The 27,867-nt window shown below is 39.1% G+C and overlaps 2 protein-coding genes across 2 annotated transcripts; one reads left to right on the top strand and one right to left on the bottom strand.

Annotated features, from left to right (window-relative positions):
* Positions 1–5,646: 5,646 nt before the first annotated feature.
* On the bottom strand, positions 5,647–9,015 carry LOC120107159 (transcriptional repressor ILP1-like). The gene is made up of 2 exons (XM_039120335.1): positions 8,887–9,015; positions 5,647–8,689 (listed from the first exon to the last, which is right to left on the bottom strand). Exon 2 carries the CDS (start codon positions 8,666–8,668, stop codon positions 5,834–5,836), a length of 2,835 nt encoding a protein of 944 aa, XP_038976263.1. The 5' UTR covers positions 8,669–8,689; positions 8,887–9,015; the 3' UTR covers positions 5,647–5,833.
* A 16,253-nt stretch (positions 9,016–25,268) lies between these two features.
* LOC103697671 (uncharacterized membrane protein At1g75140-like) lies at positions 25,269–27,539 on the top strand. Its single transcript, XM_039120333.1, has one exon. It carries the CDS (start codon positions 25,478–25,480, stop codon positions 27,263–27,265), a length of 1,788 nt encoding a protein of 595 aa, XP_038976261.1. The 5' UTR covers positions 25,269–25,477; the 3' UTR covers positions 27,266–27,539.
* Positions 27,540–27,867: the final 328 nt, after the last annotated feature.

A 27,867-nucleotide genomic window follows, 5' to 3' on the forward strand; every position in this document is an offset into this window, starting at 1 on the left:
CCAAGGTATGTTGTCTCGGTACTAGACCCCGTACTGGTGCTACGCTATCAAAGTGTCAGTACGGTATGGTACGAAGCCAATTAGGCATACCGAGTATCGGTATGCCCCCCGTACTATATACTAGTACCGAGCTAGTATGGTACAATACGCCCCGTACTGCTCAGTTCGGTATGGTATAGCGTACCATGCATCTAACGCAAAACCCATATAAATATATTTCATTCTAATTCCACTTGGAATAACTCGGTAGAGCAAGAAAGATCCATATAACCCATCTAAGCATGAAAACATCCATCCAGCAATATTCCATTCTATTCCATATTAATAATGCATCTAAGCAAAAAAAAGGAAAAAAAATAAGAATGCTTCATTCTATTTCACTTAAATAACCTATCCATATAAATAAAAAGAAAAGAATCCATATAAATAAAAACATATTTAATATCATTATTTCAAGATACAACTTACCCATCATAATAACAAAGGTTCAACAAAATTAACATGAATTTAATAAGTAGAGCCTTTAATACATGTTTAATAGCATTAGTCAATTTTTAGATAATATTAACCATATTAACTTGTCAAATGAAAAAGTAAATATGTAGCTTCGGTTGGTTTCGTCCAAAACTGACCAAACCGAAAATTTCAGTCAATTTCGGATCGATTTCGGTTGAACTTCAAACCTTGATCATAAGTAGATATAGAGAAACATAATAAGCATTAAATGATGCAACTCTAATGCTAAATGGTCCATCACATTAGACAATGCTTAAAGAAAGATGTTCACACTGATCTTCTAATCTTTGAACATAAAGATGATTTTTCAACAGACTAAAAGCTACCATGAGCCTTGTTAATTAACTATAGAAGATATGGGTCTAAGACTGCAAAAGTATCATGGTTCATCTTGTAGCACATAAGATGGGATCGTTTTTGTTGAGAAGAAAACTAAATAAGGACATGTATATCTTGCTCGTAAAATTCCATTAACTATAACAAGATACTAAGATACTATTACATAGAACAAAATTGATATCTATGTGGTTAGGTGAGCCATTGTAAGGCAAGCATGTCAGACGAACAGAAAAGAGTTTAAGAATAGATTAACATATAATCATGGATTCCATTCAGGTGCTTATCCTTACAGGTTTTGGTGTTATTATATTTTAATCAATGTAGAGGTGCTATTGTTATTAGATGCGAACAGACAGTAGGTGTAAGAGAACAACTATGCTTAAGCAGTAGGGACAGTTATGACAGGCTTCATTACCTTCCGACGGCATGTCCAAAGCAATCCCAGAGCCCTGAATAGAGAAGATTTGGACAGCATGTGCCAACATGAGGCTATACGATCTACAGTGAACACCTCTGAGAACAATGGTGACCACTGACCAGCATGATGATGGCAGCAAAGAGGATAATTCTTGATATGCAGAGTTGCCAGAGCTTTTTGGTGTCTATAGCCGCTTGATGATAGGCACTGTTGCCCTAGAAAGCATGCATTATCTTGTACCTGACCAAAATTAACTTATTTATTCCATGGCAACTACCCACCCAATATGCTGGCCAATTCAACACAATCTAGAAGATATTACCCCCGAGTCTAGACTCTAATTTGGTTCAATCAATCAATCTTCTAAATTGGAACTCAGTAATGCAAGTAAAGAACTGTTGCATATGTAACAAATTAGCAAAGATTTGCCTAGGATGTATGAGAAACATGTAGCCAGTAGGAAAAGAATTAAAACCTATATATCTGGCAAAAGTGCCTGAAAATTAATAATGCCTGAAACCAGTAGCCTTGCCTTCCAAACTTCAATGACAATTCCCTTAAACAGCCAGAGGAGTACTACCTAAAACCAAGATTAATGAGCATTAGTTTTTCATCCCAACAACTCTCTATGGGAAGTACCCAAACACAATAAATTTACACCAAGAAACACCATAGTCAACTCTTGTTCCATATGAATGGAATATCATAAATAATAATGGCAAACTCACCAGTGCTAACAATATGACAAAATAATATTAGACATGGATAGGATCAAGTCTGATGATTTAGAACGTGAAAGGTCAAGGTTTAGTCATTAAAAAACCATATCTAGGTCTAAACTCTAATTGTTTTCAAGTAATCAGTACAAATTACTGGAACCGGGAAGGTTAAATCATTGAGATGATTTGTTTACACCAATATAATGTTGATGATAACTTCTAAAAATAACACACTTCTTTGCATACGATGCACAAGAATTGAATGGGAATCAACTTTCTTGGCATCTGATTGCCACGCAAATAATTACTAAAATGATAGAAAGACTGACTACCATATCTCACAAGATCAAAAATGATATTCATAATGAAAAAAAAGAAACTACTCAACATTTTAGATTTAGCTCCTTCCAGAGGAGCAAAATTGAAGTGTTTTCAAATTGGAAGTACCTCTGGCTCTGGTATGAATTCTATGCTGCATTTCAGGGAATAACAAAACTGATACAAGCAGGATTGCTAAGCCTCCAAAGGATTGAATCCAGTATATTATATATGATTGCTCCTGCATAAGAGAATAAGAATTCTAGGAACCCTATACTAATTTCTTACACAGGGGTTGAGTTATATACTTTCATTATAGAACAAGGGTCCAATATAAAGAGAATAGGGCTTGCCGAGCTCAAATTTAAATAAATGAAGGAAATAGAAATAAAGATCAGGCAATAAAATAAGGCTGCTCTTTCAATGTTGCACAGTAGAAGGATAGAACAAGTAATTCTGGAATTGTTATATTCACTCATGATACAGCCTGATCCAAATCGATTGAAAGGAACTATCTGAAAGTTCTTGTTGATATGACTTGTTAGTATATAGGTCCAAAGAGCACCTTAGGATCCTCTCGCAGTGTTTGCAATGGCAAAAATGGTCCTTGCTGATTCAGCAAGGGCCATCACTGGGGAAGAAACACAGCCAACATCCAGACTTCATCCCTGACAACCACTTTTGAAATGGTCTTCTCAATTTTGCCCAAACTGAAAAGAGTTATTAATGAAAATTATTTAACCACTCATCTAGATAAGTAATTTCTCAGGCATCCGTTGGTGTGTGCTAAATTAGACTAAATGTGTGTAATTATGACATAACCTGCAATATGGTGAAGGAGACAAAGCACACATGAAGCAGGCTAGAGTATAAGCAGATTCGAGTATTTATAGGTGTAGCTGAGCTTACCTACAAAGACACCAAAAATTCTTCTAAGTATTTTCAACTCAACATTTGTCAAGTCGTCTACTAACGTAGAAGAGAACTCTAAAACAACCTGAAAATCTTCAAAATCTGATGTAATGATTCGGACTCCTTGTCAATGTTGCTTCCCGATTTTAGAGTCTTTGAATTCAATGGTAAACGAATAAGCCAACAAAAATGACCTAGAAAAAAGTCGAGGAGTTTGAAGTTCAGCTTTTTCTTTGGTAAGTGAATTCAGCTTTGACATTTCCCTTTAATGAGGCAAGAAGAACATCGTCTATGAATTTAACCCAAAAAAATACCAATCTAGCCAGCACATACTCATCAACCAGTACAACTTAGAATGAACCAAATATCCATCCTATCAAACATAAAGGAATCCGATCCAAAGGTGACATTTTCACCATTATAAAATGCACATATATGATATTAACAGATTTGAAACGGTAGTCAATAGGTTCTGAGTTTTCTTTTCCTATTGGCATATGAGATAAAAAGAAACATTATAAGGAGGTCCAGCCCTCATATTGATGACCGAGGATATGAGATGACACCCATTCTCAAATCATCCAACATAACATAAAAAAATTTATAGACCAATCAAACTTTGGCTCCTGTTGGCGTAGCCAGATATGCTACATTTCATAATATGTCAACTAAAACTTACCCACTGAGGTTTCTCAATCTGTTAGCCAAACCCTGTTTCTCAGGTAAATATAACAATACACTGAACAATGGAAACCATCAGAAACAAAAGATTATAGAAAGGAAACAAGGATAACCAGAAGCAAAATTTTGATATACATTGACCAGCACAGTGACAAGCAACTATCAGAGCAAGCACTAGCAGATGGACAAATAATTAACTTGTCACCTGTTGGCAAGCATAAAATAAAATAATCAATATGTAAGCTATAGCTATTCAACAATTAGACTTAGGAGTGGCATGTAAAATATTGCTGCTAAAATATCTTCTGCGGCAAGTTGGGTACCAAGTGCCAATATAACATTACCTATATCTAGCGACAAGCAAGGGTTGGCCACCACCAAAATAGGCTTTTGGTATCAATTTCATGTAGCACTTTGAAACTATACTTTGTCATAGAGCCATTTGCTTAATATCAATGTGCAATTGGATATGCAAGATATTAACTTGTCACCTGTTGAAAAGCATAAAATAAAATAATCAATATGTAAGCTATAGCTATTCAACAATTAGACTCACGAGTGGCTTGTAAAATGTTGCCGCTAAAATAGCTACTGCAGCAAGTTGACTACCAAGTGCCAATAAATAATAACATTACCTATATCTAGCAAACAAGCAAGGGTTGGCCACCGCCAAAATAGGCTTTTGGTATCAATTTCATGTAGCACTTTGAAACTATACTTTGCCATAGAGCCATTTGCTTAATATCAATGTGTAATTGGATATGCAAGATATTTTGTCTATTGTCTGGATGTGTTATGAAGGTTAATGACCAGTGACTTTGTGGGATGAGATCCAACATTTCACACTTAGAAGGAGCCCAAAGAGTACCTGATTACAGATGCTCACCATCCTAGATCCGAATATTTGGTGCAATGTCGATCATGTTACATAACCACAACCATAAGTAGGATTCTCGGACTCTTCAGTATATCGCATTGTGGATGGCCAATATTAAGAATCAACGAACCTTGATATCAAAACCAATGCATGAATCAAATGCTCACAACTTCTGATGTAACTGATGCCAAATAGATAAAGGGTTTTTTGCCTGGGACTATAAAAATCTGTGAATTAAAGAATCCATTAATCTTCTAACTTCAAGGAAATCTCATGGTTACCACTTGTGCAATTGATAAGCAACTTCTCAAGCAAAGAACTGCGGAACATGCTAGTAACTTGAAAAAAAAAAAAAAAAACCAGGAAAAACTTGGCAACAAACGAGTCTTTAAAGTGAATTGATCTCATTAATGAGATTATAAACATCTGCATTCTGGTCAAGGCCGATGAAGTTGTTAGTTGACACAAAATTTGCAACCTGAAGCCAAAGAGATCATACTGAATTCAACCATCATACTAAAATTATATATAACATAGCAATCAAAACACATGAAAAAGTTCAATAGAGGTGAGATGAATATATGATAAAGTCATTCGAGCATCACAAATCATGACATCAGAGTAATATACTAACATTTCAAAAAGAAAAAAAAATAGAAACTTGTTGAAATGACTATAAGATATGTCCTCAGATTCAGGCATAGCTCAAACCAGTGAAAACAAAAAAAATTAAAACCTCGGGTTCATGGGATTGCAAACAACATGTTCATCAAGGCAAATTTGACAACAGTGAAAAACATATGAAGGCACCATTTTGAAACCTGATTTCACTGATAGAAACAATGAAATTCTGGAGCACTATCAAGCACCAAAAAGGAAAAATCGATGGTTAATATGGCCAATATATGCACTTCAAAAGTGGAATTTGCATATTTCGATACAATCAAAACTTCTCTGTAAAGTACAATATGTTCTGACAGCCAAGGCTTCAGAACCTGGGTGCTTTTTGAAAGGAAAAGCTTGCTTTACAAGGGTGAGAATGTCTGCTCAGCCTCAAAGTGCCTCTTTGAGCTGAAAGGTCCTCAACATAGCTCTAGCTTTGTCATACTCATGAAGAGCAACCAACACATTCTTTAAACGGCGAGCAAGACCACGGGTCTCCTCCTCGCTCACGCCCAATGCTTGCCGCCTCTCCAACTTGCTTCCTAGCTCTGCAATGCAATCCACCAAAGGCCGCAGCTTCTGACTGGGTTCTACAGTAATCCCAAGACCTGACCAAACCCCTGACAGTGATGCAACTATCCTTTCTGTCCTTGTAATAGCATCATGAATATTGGACATGATACTTCTAACATGAGGCAGAAGTTTCCCCCTCAAGAGCTCTTCAAGAGCAAGCTTCTCTAAGACTGGCAGCGCAAGGATATTTTTCCACAAGCAAATATTTCTGAGCAGACGAACAGACATACCAAACCTATTAGCCGCAATTTGTGCAGCACCTGGCACAGCATTTGTTACAACTGTACCCCAAACAGGCACACTGAGATTGGTGATGGCCTCTGCCAAACGACTATGAACAACAGCCAACAATTCACGTACTGCCTTACTAGAAGCTGGAACATAGTTAATGGCCATATTTGTGGCAAATACTGCATTTTTAGTCATTTGGGTGCTCAACATGTCCCAGCAGTGTGCAATTTCATGTTGTAAAATGGGAAGAGCTACCTTTTCAACTAGTTCTGGAATAAGATTAGCATCGGCATCATCAGGATCGAAGTCATGATCTTTCACTGGCAACCCATAATTAAATAGCAGCTTGTGCCACTCCATGTCAAAGAAATCTGTTGTGCCATACAGAGGGTCCCACTTCAAAAGCTCCAATCTCACGAATGGGGAGAATATTGTTGGCGCAGTTAGAGACACATAAGCATCTCGATAAGCCGATGAATACTGGTTCTTCCATCTTTCGAACCTTTCCTTAACAATTTTAAGGCTGGAGTACTCCTCAGATGCATCACTAAAAATCTGTTCAGCAGCTTGTAGCAACTCATTGCGGCTAGACTCATATGCACTATTCTCGCTGTCACTCTCATCGGTGCTCGCCTCTCCTTCAATCAGCTCAAATACATTATCCTTCCCAATTGACGACATTCTTTTTGATTCAGACCGAACCTTCCTTCGCTTCCTGGCTTCAGTCCTCTGCGTAAATTCCATGCGCTTCTGTAGGTTGACATCCCTACCAAACTCATCCAATTCAACGGATAAATTGGAATTTTCTCGAGCAGCAGCAGCAGCAGCCTGTGCTGCAGTTGTCGCTGCAGAAATATAAGCAGCTGAAGAGCCTTTATTTAGAACTGATATTGCTGCATTTACAGCAGCTTCCACTTCATTTGCTTCATCAGCAATATCAGCAGCTCTTCTTTCTACAACAGCTAAGGCCCGCTGCTCATGAAGCTTCTGCATCTGCTCTTCCAGCTCCTCAATGAAATAGGCCTTGTCATGTAAGAAATCACACATCACTGAGATGAAGTCACGGAGCTGTTGCATGAAGACATACTTCTCATCAGCAGCTTTCAGAGACCTCTCCAAAGAGGTAATTTCTGAGAGCGCCTCAGAAAGTTGTGTATCAGTCCGAACCAATGAATTCATGCTTATGTTGTGGGTTTCCTTTAGCCTGCTGATGTTCTCCTGCAGAGCACGGGTGGCGACCTCAGCCTGTTGGGGAATGGACATGACCTCCGCACTCCTTGAGACTCCAATAGAAGCTGGCCCAAGAGATATATTGCTCATTGAGGACTGAAGAGCACCTCCTGAGTAAACAGAAACCTTTGGCTGGATGGGTGGAATTGTTGGAATGCTATTAACCCCTCTCTGAGTTGATGCCTCATCAATTCTCCTTCCTAACCCCTTCCTGAACTGCTCCTCTTCCCATTTCCTCTCTTCTTCATCCTCATCATCATCTCCATCATCAGCCACCTCTCCGTATCCACCATCAACAATCCTCGCCTCGGCTACAGCAACTCTCCCCTCCACACCCTCAAAAACTGCCTTCTTTGGCCTACCATCCATCTTGCCTCCAAACAAAGCAACCCTGCCCTCGAAATCGTTCTCCTCCTCATCGCTAGACCCACCCGCCAAAGGGTCACCCTCAAGAGAGATGTAATCTGGTGCAGGGCGACGTGGCTGTTGGAGCTGGGCTCTCTTGGCCCGGATAGCATCGATCGTTGCCCGATCAGGTATCGGTGGCAATTTTCTCCCCTTCTCCGCGGCATCGCGCCTCTCCTCATCTTCATCCATCCCGTCTTCCTCTTCTTCCTCTTCATCTTCCCGACGTTTCGAAGCAGCTCCCTTCTCACCATCCTGCCCAGGGGTTGTAGTGGAGACTGGTTTCACGAGGCCTTTAAGGATGATAACAGGTTCTGCAGGGGGATCAGGCTTCTTCTGAGGTTTGGGCTCGGAGAAGGAAGGAGATGGCTTAGGCCGGGGCATGCTACCGAGGGGGCGCGCGTTCTTCTGGAGCTCAAGGAGCCTCTCCTTGGTGTACTCACCAGTCTGCGGCTGGACATTGGAAGGGATGTGAGGGGCCAAAGATGAGATTTTTGAGCGCTCCTTGGCGGAGGAGAGCTTATGGATCGAGGGAACGGGTTTGGAGGGCCGGCGAGGGGCCACGACGGCCCCGCCGTCCTCCTCCTCATCATCAGCAAAGCTAAGGCGTTTCGGTCCCTCCGGTTTCGAGCTCTTTGGTTTCGTTATGGCCAGGGTTTGGCTCTTACTGGTGGCAGAGGCGGAGCTGGAGTTTGTGGCGGCGGCGGGAGTTGGGGTGGACTTTTCCTCTCCATGGGCATCACCGTTGTCGGAACGGCGGCGGAAATTCTTGGCTCTGCTGCTCATTAATTCCCAAATCTCTAATTCCTGCGTAGAAATCGTAAGGAACAGAATAAATCCAAGGGATCGAGCCTACTGTGCTCGTCTGAATCTAAGAATTTTCTCCATTTCCGATCCCAAAGTTATAATTCGGTGGGAAGGAAGGGAAAAACTAAAAGTCTAAAACCCTAGATGAAGAGCAACAAGAAATTCTCGGGAAAATAAGAGGAGAGGAGAGAACCAACCTCTCTAGGGTTTCTTCAGAATCGCTCCTCAAGCGTGGAGTATAGTTTGTAGGCTAACTCCCTCTCTCTTCCTTGTCTTCTTCCACTTCTTCTCGGTTTGCCCTATGTATGGGAGCAGAGAGAACAGCCTCCAAAACTTGAGAAACGGGTAACATGTCGGGTTGAGCGATATATGTGTATTATACATACATACATACATACATACATACATACAAACATACATGCATGCATGCATACATACATATTATATTATATTATATATATTATATATTATATATAAAATAATATATATATATATATATATATATATATATATATATATATATATATATATATATATATATATATATATATTATATATATACACGCGCACACTGATTTTCAGATTCAAGATGAAGCTATTTTCACTAATGTGTACCACAAACGGTCGTTTGCACCTGCAAGATGAGTTAAGCGAGGTAATACTGGGATTGGTTCGATTTGAAAATGGAAAAATAGAAAAAAAAAAAAAAAAAGAATGCATGAGGTTGCGTGAGCTACTAGAAAAGTGGCAATCGGGTTGGATCAAATATGGGTTAGATTGGAATGGAAGCAGAGTAGAATTAAAAATTTATCAACTCAAATCCAATCAGTTTATTCAATAGGTCAAAATTTCAAATCTGAATTCGGCTATTTTATTAAATAGGTAATCCAACCCGACCCATATAACTTATTTATTAAATAGGTTTAACAGGTTAAACAGGTTAGATAGATTTTTAATGAGTTAAATGGAATTAAACAAGTTAAACAGGTTAAGTGGGTTGGGTATCAAACAGATTAACCCAACCCAATTATTAAAGAGGTCAAAATAAGTTAAAAAGATCGAAGATTTCAATATGAACCCAACTCATTTAATAAACAAGTTTATATGGGTTGATTCATTTACAATCCAAATCTATTTATGTCAAATTCAAACCTGCTTAAAGTAAATTGTTTATAGGTTGGGTTGACAGGTCGGATCATAAATTGCCATCCTTGGTTACTAGGCTCAATGATTTTTTTTTTTATAAGTGGATTATATCCGGTCAACTTTTGAGTGAGAGCTACATGTTACCCATATTTCTCAAAACTAAATCTCTAACATAAATGCCTCAAGTAATGCACTGCCCAGCTTTTATTGAATTTTCATACTATAATTATGAATAATTATTATTTTGATTATATTTCCCGTTGAACAAATATACTCAGCTTGGACTTGTGCTTGAAGCTCTTTTTTAATAATCCTAAAATAGCATCAAAACAACCCTCAAAGCTACAAAAAAAGCAATAGTACATCTCCTTCCTCCCTGACTTGAGTTTCCTACCGCCCCCTCTTCAAATCAAAACCTATAGCAATAGTAGGAGTTATTACTTACGCCAGCTCCTAAAGAGCTTAGCAGAACTTTCTTTTAGAGCACGCAGAGTTTGACTAAGACAAATTCATGACATGAAGAGCCTTTAGATGAAGATGTTGGGTTACCTACGCATGAGTTGCGACGATCGCAGCGAAAATACACGCGTGGGGTCGTTCATCATATGAACGTCCCAGGGAAGGTAGAATTCAAAAAAAATTGGAGTTCTCTAACTCAGAAAGTTATGAATTCAAAGGAAAAGACTAAAATTAAAACTTGATTAATTTAAGAACTATAATAAAATAATAGTAAAGATCATATCTTCACCTTTAAGCAGATAGATCTTCACCGTTATCTGATGATCGTGAATGTCGGGTTCGCTTGAAACCGCACAAGTGTCCGGCCTCTATGGGTATCCACACGAAGATGTGGATCGATCAAGGTCGTGATCTCACCGGGGTGCTAACTCCCTTTCAAAGATCCTTTTTCATGGTTGGAACTCCTCTAAGCAATCAACTCTTGATTACTCTCAAGGGGAGGAGGAAGGAGAAGGAAGAAACACTTTCTTTCCTTTCTTTTGCCATGGAAGAAGAAGGAAGAAGGAGAGAAGAGAGGAACACCTTCCTCTCTATGTGTTCTTCCATGCGGAGGAGGAAGAAGACTCCAATCTTGTTGCACCTTTTCTTTTCCCTTGCGGATGGAAGAAGGAAGAGAGGGGAGGGATGGAGGCCGCCAACATGAAACAAGAAGCAAGGGGGGTCGGCCCCCTTCTCTTTTTCTCTTATGCTTCCCCTAGGCGTGGCCTCCTCCTCATATATATATATAGGAGGAGCCACGCCCCAAAACGGATCTTGAGTCCCGAACATCCGGGACGCGGATCCCAGGAGTGTCCAAGGAAAGGAGGGGCTCTTGCCCCTCCCTTCGAATCCTAATCAAATTAGGATTTAGGTGGCCCTTGGTTTATTGAATCCTAATCTAATTAGAAACCAATTAGTCTTCCTAGTTGATTCAAGATCCTTATCTATAAGATTAAATCAATTATGACTCTTGGGGTCCTAATCTAATTAGGATCCAATTGGAATATGACTCAATTGAACTCTTTAACCCTAATCCAATTAGGAGTCATCTTCATTTATTAGATCAATAAGTAATTAGGACTCTAGGAGTCCTAATCCAATTAGGACTCATATAATTTTAGTCCTAATCCAATTAGGACTTTAGAAATTCTACTCCAAGTAGGACTCTAATAATTTGAAGTCCTAATCCAATTAGAACTCTAGGTGTTCTACTCCAAGTAGGACTCTTGAACCTTATCAAATAAGATCGAGCCCAATTAATTAAGTCCAATTGATTCAATCCAATTGCAATTAATTCCTTCTTCAACTCACTAACTCTTAGTGGGTTAAACCAATTATCAATCAAATTGACAATTACAAACTGTTATGATTCCAAATCACAATCTAACCATCAGATCGATCAGATCCTCTATTGTGTGTGACCCCATAAGTTCTATTCTGTCTGGTAGTGAGATATATTGTGATCTCTATCACAATATCATTAAAACTTCTTTCAATGGGTTAGAACAATTCCAACTCTTCTCATTCGGATTCACTAATAATCAAGTGAATGTCTTTGAGTCTTATAATCCACTAGTGATACGTAGCAGCACGTAGTGGCTATCCAGCAGAATGGAATAGATAAATCTTTAGGTGCAGTTAGCATATGATACAGTCCCTTAATCGTGGATCCCGACATGATAGAGATCATGGATAACTCGTCAAACACTATTATCTGTCATATATCAAGTTTATTCGACTCTAGTTCGAGATTGAAAAACTCTTTTTTCAAAAACTATCTTGGCCAAGGATTTACAAACTCAGTCTCATAAATCACATAGGATCTCTCCTAATCTATCAACGTCGATAGATTCCATCAAGATGCACCTCTACTCCTACAATGAATCTACTGCAGCCAATCTGCACCACAAGGATCCAAATGGATAAGGCCCATGTTTATGTGCTCGTCAAACTACAACAACCTCACTGTGAATAGCTGAGGCATCGCAGGTCAAAGGACTAGTCATACAACTACAGTATCCAGTAAGCCACTGACGAGTGGATAGACATCCAAGTGACTACTTGCTATGGTCACGCTTAATACCCTTGTTCTCTAGCAAGCACTTGCACAATTACTTTAGTGTCCCCACACTATGGACTCAAGACTCGTCCATCAAAGAAAGAAATCTATGCACTAATCTCAGCGGATCGATCACCATCCTCGTGATGATCCATCGATTAGGAGCAATTCAAAAATTAATCACGACACATGCCTCAAATTCTCAACTCTTGAGAATATACATCATTATCATATTAATTTCTTGGATGATTCATGGACACATAAGAACATGAATGAAAAGAATGCCCAACTTAATAAATTTATAATTAGGTCAAGTACAAATTTATGTCCCAGAACAAAATAATGCGTCAGCCAAATTGGCTTATAGGGCATACTTCTAACAGAAGAACACCCTACTAATACAACTCAGGATCTATTGCCTACTAAAATTTTCTGCAAATGATGTGAAGATCCGTGCAAGCGTGTGTTTAGTCTCACATTGGTTATTCGCTAGATAGATCTTAAGTATTTATACAGAATCAAAAAACTTAAATAATATCTTTCGGCTAGCCTTTTGAATGAGGTCTTGAATTATTACAAATGGTATAAAAGCGGACCTGGCCCATAATCTATGGCTAAGAAAATAATAATGATGAAAAAATAATTAAAAATTAAAATAGTGGACAGGCATGGCTAAGGAGGAAAAGGAGAAGACAAAGGATAATCAATAATTATTACTTTTTAAAATGTCACCTAGATTCTTATTAACATCACCATTCTTATCTTTACCATGAGAGAAAGGAAAGGAAGTTTTATATATACTTTGCAGAATAGATTATTGGGCCTATCTCTTATACCCAACCTTGTATTTCAAATTCGTTGCCACTAATGTTCGTGGCCAATTCGACCCATTCCTGTCCCTACTTATTGACAAGTCTCCTCCGAAGAACAAATTCTAATTTTAAGCTTTTAATTTTTCTCTTGATGGTTGTAGCTAGATTGAACGAGGTGGAGGATTGAGTTTATGTTGATATAACTAGTTTAAAAAAGTATGTCAAATTTGTGAGATAGGTCTATATCACTCTGTATTCATTTAGCTTGAAACAACATAAAAAGAAATCCTTAGTGGATGGAGTCGGCACCATTTAGTTTCCTGGAAATAGAAGCAATAATACTGAATATAATGATGAAATGAATCACAAGTAAACAAGGAAAAAAGTTTGATGGTTATGGCTATGTAATCTCTTTATTAGTCAACATTAAGGAAGAAACTTGCATTCGAGTCTGCAATGAAGAAAGCTTGATCAATTGCTAAGCAGATACCAAGTGGTCTAGACTAGTCAGTCTGCAATGAAGAAAGCTTGATCAATTGCCAAGCAGATATCAAGTGGTCTAGACTAGTCAAGAATATGGTCTCAAATAAGATTGAAAGACAGAGAGATAGCTTAATTGGACCATCTCAAAATAGAGAGAGGTAGGTATGTTGACTCTTATCTCTTGCTATCCAAACAATAGTCAGACTTTTAACAGTTTGCACCTTCATAAGGGAATTGAAAATAAAATTTAAATATAAAAGAGTTCAAAAATAGAAAATACTACAACTCCAAAGCAATGTAGCATTTCTTGCTTTTCTTCTCCATGCAGATTTTTTATTTTTTCCGCGATGTCTTTGATGTGCATTACAAATGCCAAGCACTAGTTATGCATGTCTTAACATTCTGAACTCCAAGAACATCATACTATAGCAAGTGTAGGCAATACTAAAACCGCGTGACTATTTTGATTTTCATATAGAAAAGTTGGCATGTTGGAGCATCTAACCACCAATTAGGGCCTATATTATTGCCCATAACTGGACATCGGTGTAGAGTTCGGCCTGGTAGGGCTTCACTTCAAGCATTTGATTGACGCAAAATTCTTGATCATTATTGGCACTATCCCTGTGATGTGCAGTATGCAAAGCAAATCCACATTCACAGCACAATGCTTTCCCTTGCACTTGCACATCGTATTAAAGCTGATCATCTTTATGAAGAACTATTATGCCGTTAGCAAATGTTGCCCATTTATTCAAAGTTCTCTGAACTCTGCAGTGAGTGTAATTTCCAGCAGCAGGACAGCAATCCATCCTGCAAACAAGCAGAATGCAGAAGTAAAAAATTTACGGTATCCGCAACCAAAATTCTCGATGAGAACTTTTGGATAATCGCAGCTCAAACAAGACCAGCCAAGATGATCTATCCTCTATGTGAATGTTTCCACAGGTCCAGCTGACTTTCTCTTGTTCCACCAAATAGCTCATAATTTCCTTTCACATTCAAATCCAATAGGAGTGAACCTCCATTTGGCGCAAGCTTGATGTGAGGACCCATGCGGGCATATGTTTAGTCCCACATTGGCTGTGCACTGGGTAGATCTTGGGTACTTATACAGGACCAAGGAATCTAAATAACATATTCCGGCTAGTTTTTTTGGGTGAGGTCCTCGGTTGTTACACCTAATATCCTTTTTATCTTCTTTTTGTTCTTGGTAAAGCTCGAAACCTGAATTGCTCTTTTTGTTCTTGATATCCTTTTTTTTTTTCTTCACACTCTTTTGAGTTACATTGTCCAACAAGCCTGAGAGTGCAAGGTCGAGATCTGTAATCTGTGGTCTGGTTGCTTCCAGCTCACCGAGTTCATGTCATAGGAGAGACTTTTCTGGGCTTTCTCTAGTATCGCTTGCAAGTACTTCCCTTGAGACTCTATTCTCATTTGTAGCTTCTTCTGAACCTGGACCAGTACACCAGTTCAGTCAATTTTCCTCAAAACTTCAAGGAAAAATATGGCCTAGTAGGAGGAACAACATTGCCTCAAGTTGTTCATGTAGTTTCCTCTGCACTTCAATCTGGTATCTTAGTGCCTCAGCAAGTGGCATTTCTCTGTGCAGTGTTGCAAAGCAATGAGTCAGATCAATATCGTACATGTAACCAGAACAGAATTTTAAGTAAAATTAGCATGCTACATTTCACACATCAAAAATCAGCAAAAAGTATGATGTAGCAACAAATGCAACCTCTATTACCTTAACCTGCTTGAGATGTAAGTGTAAGACATGCACTAGAAAATGTAATACACCAGCACTACTAAAATTGTATTGGATTCTCCCAAATGAAGAAGGCTCATCTCATTAGCATGAGACACAGAATCTCAACAACCAATTAAAAATGTGATATCTTACTCTTTTTTATCCTCTTACCACTCCCCATAACATTAATAGTAATGTTAAGAAGTAAGAATTTAAGAAACCAGAGAGGAGTTATTTATGAGAACTAGAAGATTTTAACTTGGGATCTTACAAATTTATAATCTCACAGATCGGTGATGATGTCTGAAAGATGCATGGCATTCATGGGTTGATTATATCATGCTTTAGCTCAATTGATCGTAAGAATATATTTTATATGGTACAAGTGATTCATCTCTCAGAATATTATCATTATCTTCTGAGAATAGTTTCACTTTATTCAAGTAAGGCATCAAATTGGAGCCTTATTTTTTCTAAATAAAGAGAAAGGGATTACTAAAAGGCCTTTCTTTTGATTTGCAGACTATGAACAAGCCCCAGTCCACCCCAAGACCAATAACAAATGACATAGGGAGCACATGATGTCAACAAGCAAACATGAACACCATGTTGTTATCCTCGAAACAACATTTTTTTTAAAAAAAGAAACATTTGAGGTAGTTGATCAATAAGTATCAGGATTTGGAAACAAGTATAAGTTTCGCATTACAGTAAAAAGAAACAAGTATTCCAATTGCAGTCCATTATGGGGATAGTTGGTGATCAGAAGCATACCCAGCATTGTTTCCTCTAGGGATGTTGCTAATGGTTGCACAGGAATAGCTAATCCCACTTGAATGATTTCCTGTATCTGGAAAACCCAGTGCCAGAATAAGAAGTTTTAACTGGTTCACTTGTGATCCAGATAAGATTAATACATAATGCTTAATTCCCAACCTATCATAACTAAAGATCTAAGTACTCTATCCTTCCCCCAGTTATAGTTTAAAGGGGACCTGAAGATGGCTCTTCAGATGGAACAGTCTCAATCCCTTCATGCCCATCACTCTCAACACTGACTTTGGTGTTGCCTCTCACACTTTGCCATACAGTCAGGAAAAAATGAACATGTAATTTAGGATGTAAAATTTATAGAACATTATTTGCCACACAAAATGAGGAATATGTAATTGTCTTGTATGTTATTCTTCAAAAGTAAATTAAAGTTAAAAATTCCATTTCCCTCTTAGTGTCCAATCCAACTCTCGAAACTCAAAATGCAACCTCCACATACTCTGTAGTGCGACTTTTGCATAGCAGAATCTTATAGCAAACCATGGACAGCCACTACATCATCTATCTCAGAAATAGATGACTCTCATTTATCCTAAAAATATATTCAAGTACTTTTCAGTATGGTACATGATGCATCATTATGGAGACGATGACGTGGTAGCTAAATCGATGATGGTACCATACTCTACAATTCTAAAGTTGAGTTCAATTTTTTCATCTCTAGTTTTTCTGTTTTTTTTGTATTTTTGTTTCGGACCTTTGGCCCTTCCAGTATTAAAAAAAAAAAACCAAAAAATAGGATAAGATTCAAAGTTTGGACTATCGATGGGAGAGGTTCGGGTTGTATCTTTTACATGAAAGAATGATCACATAGCTACACCGAATTCATCTAACTGCATAGCTCTCAAAGCAACTATTGTATGATCCAATAATAGATTGGTGCAGAGGAAGGCGAATCCTTCGCGCGCACGAAAGACAACCCTTGTCCGAACGAGACTCTCTATCTCCTGCCTTGCATAGATCTAGCTTTCCCTTGTTAACAACTTGGGTGTTGGGTGAGGCGTGAAAGGTTGGCATGCACCCATCTGTTGAGCTGCAAATGAATCAAGATATTTGTGATTAACTTGGATTCGAGCAGGATAACAAACTCCATCAAGCTCATTATATTAGGAAATGAGTTAAACCCAACCTCTATCCTTAAACTCTACATGTAAACAAGTCAAGCTGAGCATCATGGACTTGTAAAAGTAAACAAAAGCACGGCCAAGCTCAATAGCAATTGCTCATTCAATTAGTGAACAAGTCAAATTTGAATAGCCGTCAAGCTCATTTAAGTTCAGATGGCTTGAAATTAAATGGCTTACAGCTTGACTTCTTTACGTATTTTTGAGCTGCCACCTAGCTTTTGCATCAATAATGAACTTTTATGGTTGTCTATTAATTGTCACGTTTTAAACAGGCATCTGACTGTATCTAGATGTTAAAAAACAGGTCTCAAAAAAGTATTAAAATAACATTAGAAGCACATTTCGATTTGCTAGTCCATTGTTTAGTTAACAGCTTCCTAACCACTAAGATGATACTGAGTAATGTTGAATAATGATGATTCATTATAGTATTAGTGTTATTAAATTTCAAATATATTGTGATATTTTAATAATTAATATTTTCAAAAAGTTTTCTAATAAAAAATAGAAAAATGAATATACTTTATTTTATTTTTATGATATTTTTAAAATTTTAGTATTTAAAATAATTTAAAAATGCCAATAACTTCTACATATTCTTACATTTTATATAATATTTTTATAAGTTTTTGGAAAATCAGATGATTCATGATTATTGTCTAGTTAAATATTAATTAAAGAGTGGCGTGGAATATGAATCCATATAATTTGATGGATGGTATTTAATATTAAAAATTATTAATATTTATTTTTTGTTATTTAAAATAATTATATTTTTAAAATATATTCTAAATATGGAATCTGTTTGTGCCCCATCTCAACAATCTAATTGATAGTCAAGAGTAAGCACCAAGTGGATCATGTATGAAGAAGCTAGGGTGGGTAGGATTCACATAACCCTTACTAGAATGGGAAGAGTTGGACCACAATGAATTTCATCAAGCGTAGAGGTATAGACTAAAAGAAAAGAATTCAGTCAAAAGCAGGCTGAAAGTCTAGAACATGACTATGATCAACCGCAATACATGGAAATAGACCGAAATGATTGAAGCAGTCCCAAGAATAATCTCAAATATAAAATTAGATCTTAGACTGAAAGTTTATGATTATCGGCCTAATAGTTTTAGAGCAACCGTTTTGACGAACGTGTATAGTAGAGGATAACTTGTAATAGTTATCAGAACCACTAAAAGTAAAGGTCGAACGACGTGGGAACAAACATTAGAGTTTATCTAATAGTATAAATAAGTAAAAATTATACTTTATGAAGGATCCTTTGACAATCAATCCAATATATCTTTATCTCATATTAGTTTTACTCTATTATTTATCCTAGGAGTAGGCATAACTTAAATTTCTACTGTAGTCCAACACTACACTTTTATCCTTCAATGGTACTATGATAGTGGCGAAAGTTCTTAAAGATTAAGGCATCTGAACTCACGCTATTCTCTATCCTCCCTTTAAATATTTTTCGGCTAATCTAACAATGATGGCACTTCCTGTGCACCAACCCTTGTTATCTAGCATATCACTACTCTCCTCTACCGCACTCGGATGGAACTTTGCCAATAAATCTTGCAACACATCCAGATGGGACGAAAGGAGCGCTAACAAAATTCAATCTAATAGATTAGCACTACGATCGCACTAGGAACCCAGCGACCCAAACCCTTAGCTATATCAGTTTGTAGGGTAGGTTTAATAGGTATATCTTAGACTGCCCTTACCTAATTAGTCATGCATTGCGTGCGGTCTGGTTAGTGGATCTTATTTCCATCCTTTATCATCATATATTGAGTTTTGCTAAAAAAAGTTGTGCTTTTAGGATCTCATCCTAATTTTTAACTATTTAGGGATGGGGCTGGAAAGCAGCCTTGTTTAAACGGTTGAATGTCCATTATAAAATATTTTGAGGTTTCTAATGTCTTTTGCAAAGCCTCTGACCCTTGTGTAAACCTTTTTTTTTTTTTCATTTTTTCTTAAAAGAAAGAGGGAGGAAGGAAGAACTACGAAAGTAAATTATTCAAATTGAAATATTTCGGAATATACCATCCAAAACTTAAACTTGGAGCCTCTCTTCTCTCAGAGAGAGGAGGGATGCAAGCATGGAGACCTTGCCTAGTTTTTGTGCAAAGCTTTCACTAGAGATTGCATGGAATAACTTATCTCCGAGTGTAGCTTAAACTAGTCAAACCCATACTTTGAATCCTATGATGCCGAAGTTACAAACTGATTGAGTATGGTTTGAATATAATGCCAAGTCGGCACAACATTTAGGTCTAGGATTAGATTTTGGATGTATTCTAAACCCACTCAGTTGATTGGATCTTGTCAAGTCTCTTCACAAGTTAGGTGTGAGACCCTGGAACTGGGCCCGATCCATTTGACCGGCCCAGTCCCAGACCTTGGCCTCATGTGCAACGCACGTGAGGCAACGGGATGGAATTCCTTCCATCCCGAAGAAGAAGGAAGCCCTGTTTTTAGGGCTTCCTCTCCTTCTCCTTGAGGCCACCGAGGAGAGCCGCCACACCAAGAAGAGGGAGAAGGGGGGGATTCTTCTTCCTTGGGCTGCCGGCCGAGAGAGAGGGGGAGAGAGAGAGAGAGAGAGAGCCGAGCAGCCACAGCATGGACGATCCTTTCCTCCTCCGTTTGCCGCCGGAGAAGAAGAAAGCCGCCGGATCTTCGCCGGGGCTGAGGTAAGGTTCCTAACTTCATCTCTCTGTTAAACCATTTGAAAAAGAAAGAAAGTAAGAAAGAAAGAAAGAAGAAGAGAGGGAAGAGGGGACTTACCCATGTGCGGCCGCGAGCACCGCCGACGCTGCGGGTCCCCGCCGCGAGCTCTTCCTCTCTTGAGCTCTCTCTCTCTCCTCCATGGGAAGAAGAGAGGGTCAGTCGCCGCCCTTTCGAGCCCTCTCTTCTCCACGGGACGGAGAGAAGCCGACCACCGTAAGTCGCGGGCACCGCCGACCGGCCGCAGGCCCCGCCGGCCTCTGGCCGCCACCCTTTTCGAGCCTCGGCATGGGGTCGTGTCTTCCCCTCCATGGTCGCGGGAGAAAAGGGGAAGAGAAAAAGAAGAAGGAAAAAAAAGGAAGGAGAGGAAGCTTCAGGAGGAGAAGGAAAAAGAAAAGGAAAGGAAAGAAAAGAAAAGAGAAAAAAAAAGAAAAGAAAAGAAAGAAAAAGAAAAAAAGAAAGAAAATAATAATAATAATAATAATAATAATAATAATAAAATAAAAGGATGAGGGTGGTTTACGGGTATGAACCCGAATCCGAACCCGAACCCGGGGTGCTAGACACTTCTGCAGGGTCGGCCCTTGAAGAATATTAAAATTTAAGTTTTATATATATTGTGATTAATTTTAAAAAAATATGATTTTTGAATATTAGGTTCTGCGAAGAATTTGTGAGATTAATTGGATTTGTTGTGGATCGCGTTCAAAGTAAGTAATGAACTGCCTTCTCTAGACTCTTCATTTATATAATATTATTTTTGCATCGAATAAATTGTTAATGAATTTATATGTGATTTATGAATTTTACGAGATGATGCTTTGAATGAAAAATGGATATGTGAATTGAAATAATATTTTTCGGACTATTGTTATATTACTGTTTTTGCATCGTATATGCATATTTAGATTGGATTATGATATATCTATTATGTTACAAGAAATTTTGATGTGCATCAGATTTAGAACTCTCAGCCTGGATATGTTCTGGACCCTGCCAATAGGGGGTTATGCATTGGCAATTCTGGCCCCACCACAGGGTATAAGTGTGGTATTCTGGCCCACTCCGTAGGGTATAAGTGCGGTATTCTGGCCCACTCCGCAGGGTATCAGTACGGTTCTATTTCTGGCCTAGCCACAGGGTATAAGTGTGGTCGTAGCTAAAGGCTGATGAGATAAATGTGATTTGTTTCGAATCATATTTATGATTATGTATATGGATATTTGAAAAATACGAATTTTAATGAATTTGTGCTTGAAAAGGAATTGATTATGTTATTATGTTGATTCATCATAATTTGTATTTTTATTTTATGTTATTATATGAATTGACTAGTTAGGGTGTTTATTACTTACTGGGCTATTTAGCTCATTATACAATTTTTTGTTGTTTTACAGATTCCGAGAACTAACCTATCGGGGATTTAAAATGGGAGAGCGACTGGAAGAACTGAAGCACAAATTATCCTAGATTAGGCTTTATTTAAATTGATGTTTTATCTTTATTGTTCCGCTGCGTATTTAGAACTGTGAGACTATATAATTTGGGTCAGTCAATGGAGTAAGATTGCATTTATTTCAGTTGAATTATTTTAGATATATATATATATAATTGAGATGTTTGGTTAAGATGCCTTGCATGCTCGTGGAGAGAGTTTCCTACGGGTGTGCGGTAGTTGGCGCGGACCCCCGGCTCGCGATCTCGGGCCGGGGGCGTGACATTAGGTCCATGTTAAATCTAAGTCCAAAGAACCAGAACTATATATATATATATATATATTTGATTTATAATTGGTTGAGTCCACACAAGTCTATCCGATCTTGTCCAATTCCTCAACATCTTGGCAAGCACTAGTTTGCTTTTGTGTCTTAATTGGACTCACTACTCATGAGTTTGAAACCTCAGCATTGTTGGGTCTTAGTTAAGCAAAATATGGTTGCTCCAATGTTAACATGTCTCTAATGATAACTACAATTTTTTAATCGATATCAAAAGAGTTCGATGATACTTTAGCCTTATAGGCATCTAAGTATCTACTTTTTGAAATTAGGAGTTACTACTTCTATCAAAATCGATTAGCTGCTAAGCGAATGTTCAGCATCGTTGTTGTTTTCATATTTTTATTGCTACAATAATTAGTGAAACTTCGCATAGAAATTGACATTGAGCATAACATTTGCACAGAGGTTCTACTATTTCTTGTCGTTGTTTTTACTTTTTTTTTTCCGAAGCAATAAATCTTTACTTCCAAAAGCTCTAAAAATTTTACAAAGAATCTGAAAAACCAGAAAGGCTTTAGCGTACATATTTAGTCTAGTTTATTTTTCTTCTTTGGTTTTCAAAAACAAAAACAGAAATTAAGAGCAATACCAAATGGGCCCTAAAAATATTTTTGGTTTCTTTTCCCCCTTTTTTTTCGAGGGAAGTAAGATAAGAAAAGTCCTTTTTTTTTATTTTTTAGAGATCATGAAATGTAGTGAATGCATGATTCGAATCTTGGTTTCCTATATCACCATCAAAAAATTTTACCAGTTCCGACGAACTAGCTGGTTGCTTTCCTATTTTGTGTTTGTAAAGCACACTTGCAATGTTTTGAAGTGCCATTATCTTAAATTGTTATGAGACCATAAAAGTTTTACCAATGTATTATTTTTGTGTTTAATGCTGGAAAGGGTTGGAAGCAGGAGGACTCTTAACCTTGGTCAATTAAACCTTTTCAATCAATTAATCCATCTAATTTTGAAAAGCTTAACATGAACCTCCATCCTCTAGGACTATGATTTTACCAGCCTTGGAGGCTTGAACGATGAACTAACATTTTCTGAACTTAGAAACAAGCCAATGATAATGAGTTTTTCTAGTTGTCTTTGTCAAAGGGTTGCTATAACTTCATTTGAAATCATGGTTGAGTAGCAGGTGCCAAGCTTCAAAAGTCCTTTTTAGCTTTAGAAGGTTTGTAACGCTTCCTGAGCTGTAGTCATCATCATGGAATAATTTGCAGCACAACACCCAAATGGCCCCTAAAGTGGATCGGGACAATTGCCTCCAAGACTCTATATATTCCGAGGCGAGTGGGAATAGATGGCTGAATTGTATTGCATTTCTTTTTCCAATGACCAATATATATGGAGCATAGTTCGCCGTATCATTCCGAACCGGATGGTATAAAATATATTGTACTGTACCGTACCGACACAGTGTTAGTATTGCATCGGTATAAAAGTCGGTAATGAGACGGTGAACCTTGATATAGAGTGTACAATATCATGTGATTGCAATAGTAAAAGCAGTCCATTCTCGAGAGGGAGAAATATCTCAACGGTAGAAGATTCAAGAGTTATTCTATTTCGATCCAGGGTAGATCAGAATGATGGACGGCTAAAAGATGGCTAAACCATTTTTTGTGAGCAATTCCTCAATAAACTTTGTGAAAGTAATATAACCGACAAATCCAGTTCAGCACCTCGGCACTCGATGAAGCTAGCAGAGTTTGCTGCAATGCTGGCCGAATTGCAAATCTATGGGCACCAACCCTGAAGTCACGGAATCATAATTCTGTGCGACAGGGTTGATCTAATTCAATTATAAATTATGCTGGCCAGGGTACTAGATTTGGGTGGGGAACATTAAGTAGCTTCCAAGAAATGGATCCATCGAATCCAGACCATATCTACAGTTCCAAATATTAGAAAGTCCAAAGTTTGTCGTCCTAGATTCGCTTTTGCATATCTAGACATATACAAACTAAGATGTCTGTGCTCTGGAGCTTTTTAAGACCCAATGTCTTCCTTTGTCCCCTGTTCTTGTGTCACGCATTGGCTATCATATTAATGCTCACACGTTTGCCCAGTTCCATAAATTATTTATATATTGATAAAAAGAAACTCTCTATATTAATAATGGGTCAAGCATGATCTAGATTTAGTTTAATTGGAAAGCATATCTAACTGATTAGGCTCAAACATCTCTTATCAGATACAAGATGGACCTGATTTTGAATTGATACTTTGATCTTTCTCTCTCTCTCAAAATGCTTGGCATGACAATCATCCTGAGTTGAACATAGGAGCTCTTTTTTTGGTTGGGGTGGCAATTGGTGGAGATAATTCTTGTTGGTGAAAGATATTATAATCTTTTAATTTGATTTAAACAAAATTTCTTATCTTTAACAAGACCTAATCATAAAAAACAACAAACTACAGACAAAGATAGCAAAAATGAATAGTTTGTTTGCTGAGTTTCTTTTTTTTTCACAATCCTAATTCAATCTTGCTCTAGCAACCGATCGAAGTTCCTCCTCTGCACCAAAACCATCCAATGTGTATCTAGAAGGGCTAAATCTTTATCGGATTAAATCAAATTCTTCCTAAAAGTTGATTGATCTCATTTTTGACTTCACTGTATAACTCTCATTATAGCGGAAAGTAACAAAAATATCCTCTTCATCAGCATTTTTTTTCAAGTTTGTCAAATTAGGTCCAATGGTCTTCCATGACCGAGCCTTGTCCCAATTCAACCATTAAACATCGGATTTATGTCGAACTAGATCATTCTTTGAATTGTGTTGATGCTAGATCGAAATTTTTAATGTTGGAAGCAAAAATCTAGAATAATTTTTGCCAAATCAGATTGGACCTATTCAAATAGATGGTATCAGATCATTTTTTTCTCTTATTCTTGTATAACTTGAATAGAAGTTGCCTTCCATTTTGAAATCCATGTCGAGCTCATAAATCTCAAGTTTGGATCCTCTGGACTTCGAAGACCAAACTCCATCATCCAATTTTATAATCATGATCATCTGTATATTGCATGATCATTGCAATGGAGCTAGACCAGGATTATTGTATGGGTTGTTGTTCCATGTACAATATTTGCCCCCTCATCGTAACCCTTGTCCAATACACGACAAATGGATGCAAAACTGGACCATCTAATTGAACCTCGAACTTAGAGAGGATCGATCTCTATGTCTTTATCTTCAAGTACCTATCAATCTAATTCGGATCTACAGGAATCAGAGTCCAAACCCGTTAGTAGTCAAATCGCTAGATCTTAAGCGGGTCCCACCAAAATAAAATGGTGAACAAAAAGGCTGCATGTTTCTTCGTATCTCTCGATGCCGTCTTGCCAACCACCTGCCCACCAAAGACACCCAGAAGTGAACCCACTTGTCCACCAAAACTACCGCTCATCTTCTCCGCCGACTCACGACTCATGAGCTCCCAGAATTCCCACACCCTGCCTTCTCCTTCCCCCGACCTTCCAAAGCCCTAATTTCTTCCCCAAAGCTCTCTTAATTTGTCGAATTCCGGGAAGAAATCGGCAAAATCCTAGCTCCCAATCATGGCTTTCCCCTCCAAAGGCGACGCCTTTCTCCTTCTCCTCCTTGCTTTCACCCTCGTCTCCGCCCTTGGCGGCGAAGAATCTCTCCTCGATCGCCACGAGTCCCAGCTCCGCCGCCTCCAAACACTTGTCCAATCCCTCTCCGCCACCGTCTCCCGCCTCGAATCCTCCCTTTCCCACTGCACCCCACCGCGACTCGACGCCGCGGCGGCGGCGGCGGCGGAGGGCGGCGGCCGGCCGCCCGGGGTGTCGGTGACCAAGCACAAGCCGTCGTGGTCGGAGAGGTTCCATTTCGCTGCCGCCGCCCGGCTGGAGTCCGACCCCACCGCCGTTGCCGCTCTCCCCTACCTGGACCTGGAGGGCGTCAGCAAGTACTTCGCCGTGGGGGACGCCCGGGGGAGGACCTACGTCTTCTCCTCCGCTGGCGATGTCGTCATGGAGCTCCCTCCGCCGCCATCTGGCGACGCCGTCACCGCCATGCTCTGCTACCTCTCCTCCCGGCGGAACGAGAGCTTCCTGTTCACCGGCCACGGTGACGGATCCATCGTCGCCCACCGGCTCTGGAAATCGGCTGCCGATGGGGACGGGTGGCTGACCCTCAACCTCGGCAGCTCCCGGCCGTTCGTCCGTGGAGGTCGGGAGCTGGACTCGCCGCCGATGACCGGCCTCGAGGTCCACCAAATTGGGCGAACAAGATACATACTTGCATCAGATACCGGCGGGAGGATCAGGGTCTTCACTGAGACTGGTTCTCTCTACGGCACTGCCATTGCCTCGAGCCGGCCACTTGCATTTGTGAAGCAGAGGCTCCTCTTTCTCACTGAAACGGGTGCCGGATCATTGGATTTGAGGTCGATGACAGTGAGGGAGACCGAATGCGAGGGAATGAATGGTTCCATTGCCAAAAGTTACTCCTTTGACGTGTCCGAGAGGTCGAAAGCTTACGGCATTACCGCCGGAGGCGACCTCGTTTATGTCCTGCTATTGGGGGACTCCTCCAATCTCAAATGCCGGGTCCGGGCTATAAGGAAGTCAGAGATCGATCGGCCGGTCTCGATACAAACCATCAAAAGGTATCTTCTTGTTGCAAGTGAGGAGAAGGTCTTTGTGTACAACACGTCTTCTCAGTATCATGGCAGGGTTGGAGCTCCTCGGCCTCTATTCTTCACGGCGCTTCAAGAGATCAAGTCTCTTTTCTTGAATTCTCCTGCTGCTGCTGCTGCTGCTGCGAATGGGTTGTCATCTGGGAAGCCTTTGATTGCTGCCGACCGCGAAAAGCTCGTGGTTTTGGGGCTCGGAGATGGGTACATCGGGATATACCGGTCTAATTTCCCGGTGTTTAAGGTGGAGAGCAATGCTGTTGTCTGGAGTGGTCCTGCTCTGGTGTTCCTCCTGTTTCTGATATTGATATGGCAGTTTTATGTGAAGAAGAAGGACTCTTTGGTGTGGATACCAGAGGAGTCATTCGGCACCTCCTCGGCCTCAGCTTCAGGCAGTCTTCTGGTTCCTGCGACTGGTGACAGAAGGTATGCGGATCCTTCGAGGGATGCTGGTCTTAGGGAGCTGAGAGGAGGCATGCTTCGAGCTTCGGCGAGAAGGTATGCGTCTCCTCCTCCTCGTTACACCGGAAGATCAGGGACTTCTTTTAGGACAAGCTCAGGGGATCCCAGTTACTGGGGTCATGCAGACTTGAAATATAGAGGACAGAATTTAGAGACTGCTGGGTTTCCCAAAAGAAGAGAACCCTTGTTTTCTAACAGTCAAATTTCAGGTGATCACATTGATTGATATTTACTTAATAAACTAGAGTGCTTCCCTAATTTTTGAACTCAGCAAATTGAGCTTTCACATGCTAAGGGTTGTAAAACCCTCAAGCATTTTGTTGTAACACACGAGAGTTTTACATGAAGAAATTACACTGGCACAAATAAGGAATAAATCAGATACAGATGAGTAGTTTATTTTCCTCACTCACATAAAGTGATGGGTAACTTGTGTTTCCCCAGATTGTGTATTGCGTAACATTTATGAATGGAATACTTGAACATTTGCAAGGCTACAATTCTGTTTTTGATATCCTATTTAAGCATGACAGAGAATGATATGTTGCAACACTGTATTAACATTTTTTTCAAATGATTCAGCTTCTTGAAATATATCTATATTTCCTAATCTTTTTCTTCTGCAGGTGGTTATTGCTGAAAAAAAGGGTTGTTATCACTTTAGTTTTCACATTTTTTTCTACATTTTTTTCACATTTCTCCTGCCTAAACAATGGGTGATTTTGTTGGCAAAAGGTGGTAGCATTAATTAAACTAAGGTATGTTTCAGCACCAGTCATTGTTATATGTAAATTCCACTTGCAAATCTTAATGCTCTATCGTGTTTTT

The sequence above is a fragment of the Phoenix dactylifera genome, unplaced genomic scaffold, assembly GCF_009389715.1.
Source record: "Phoenix dactylifera cultivar Barhee BC4 unplaced genomic scaffold, palm_55x_up_171113_PBpolish2nd_filt_p 000778F, whole genome shotgun sequence".
Classification (NCBI taxonomy): domain Eukaryota; kingdom Viridiplantae; phylum Streptophyta; class Magnoliopsida; order Arecales; family Arecaceae; genus Phoenix; species Phoenix dactylifera.

Bases quoted from the DNA above. Each gene is read 5' to 3' on its own strand.
- LOC103697671 (XM_039120333.1), top strand. From the start codon at position 25,478: ATGGCTTTCCCCTCCAAAGGCGACGCCTTTCTCCTTCTCCTCCTTGCT.
- LOC120107159 (XM_039120335.1), bottom strand. From the start codon at position 8,668: ATGAGCAGCAGAGCCAAGAATTTCCGCCGCCGTTCCGACAACGGTGAT.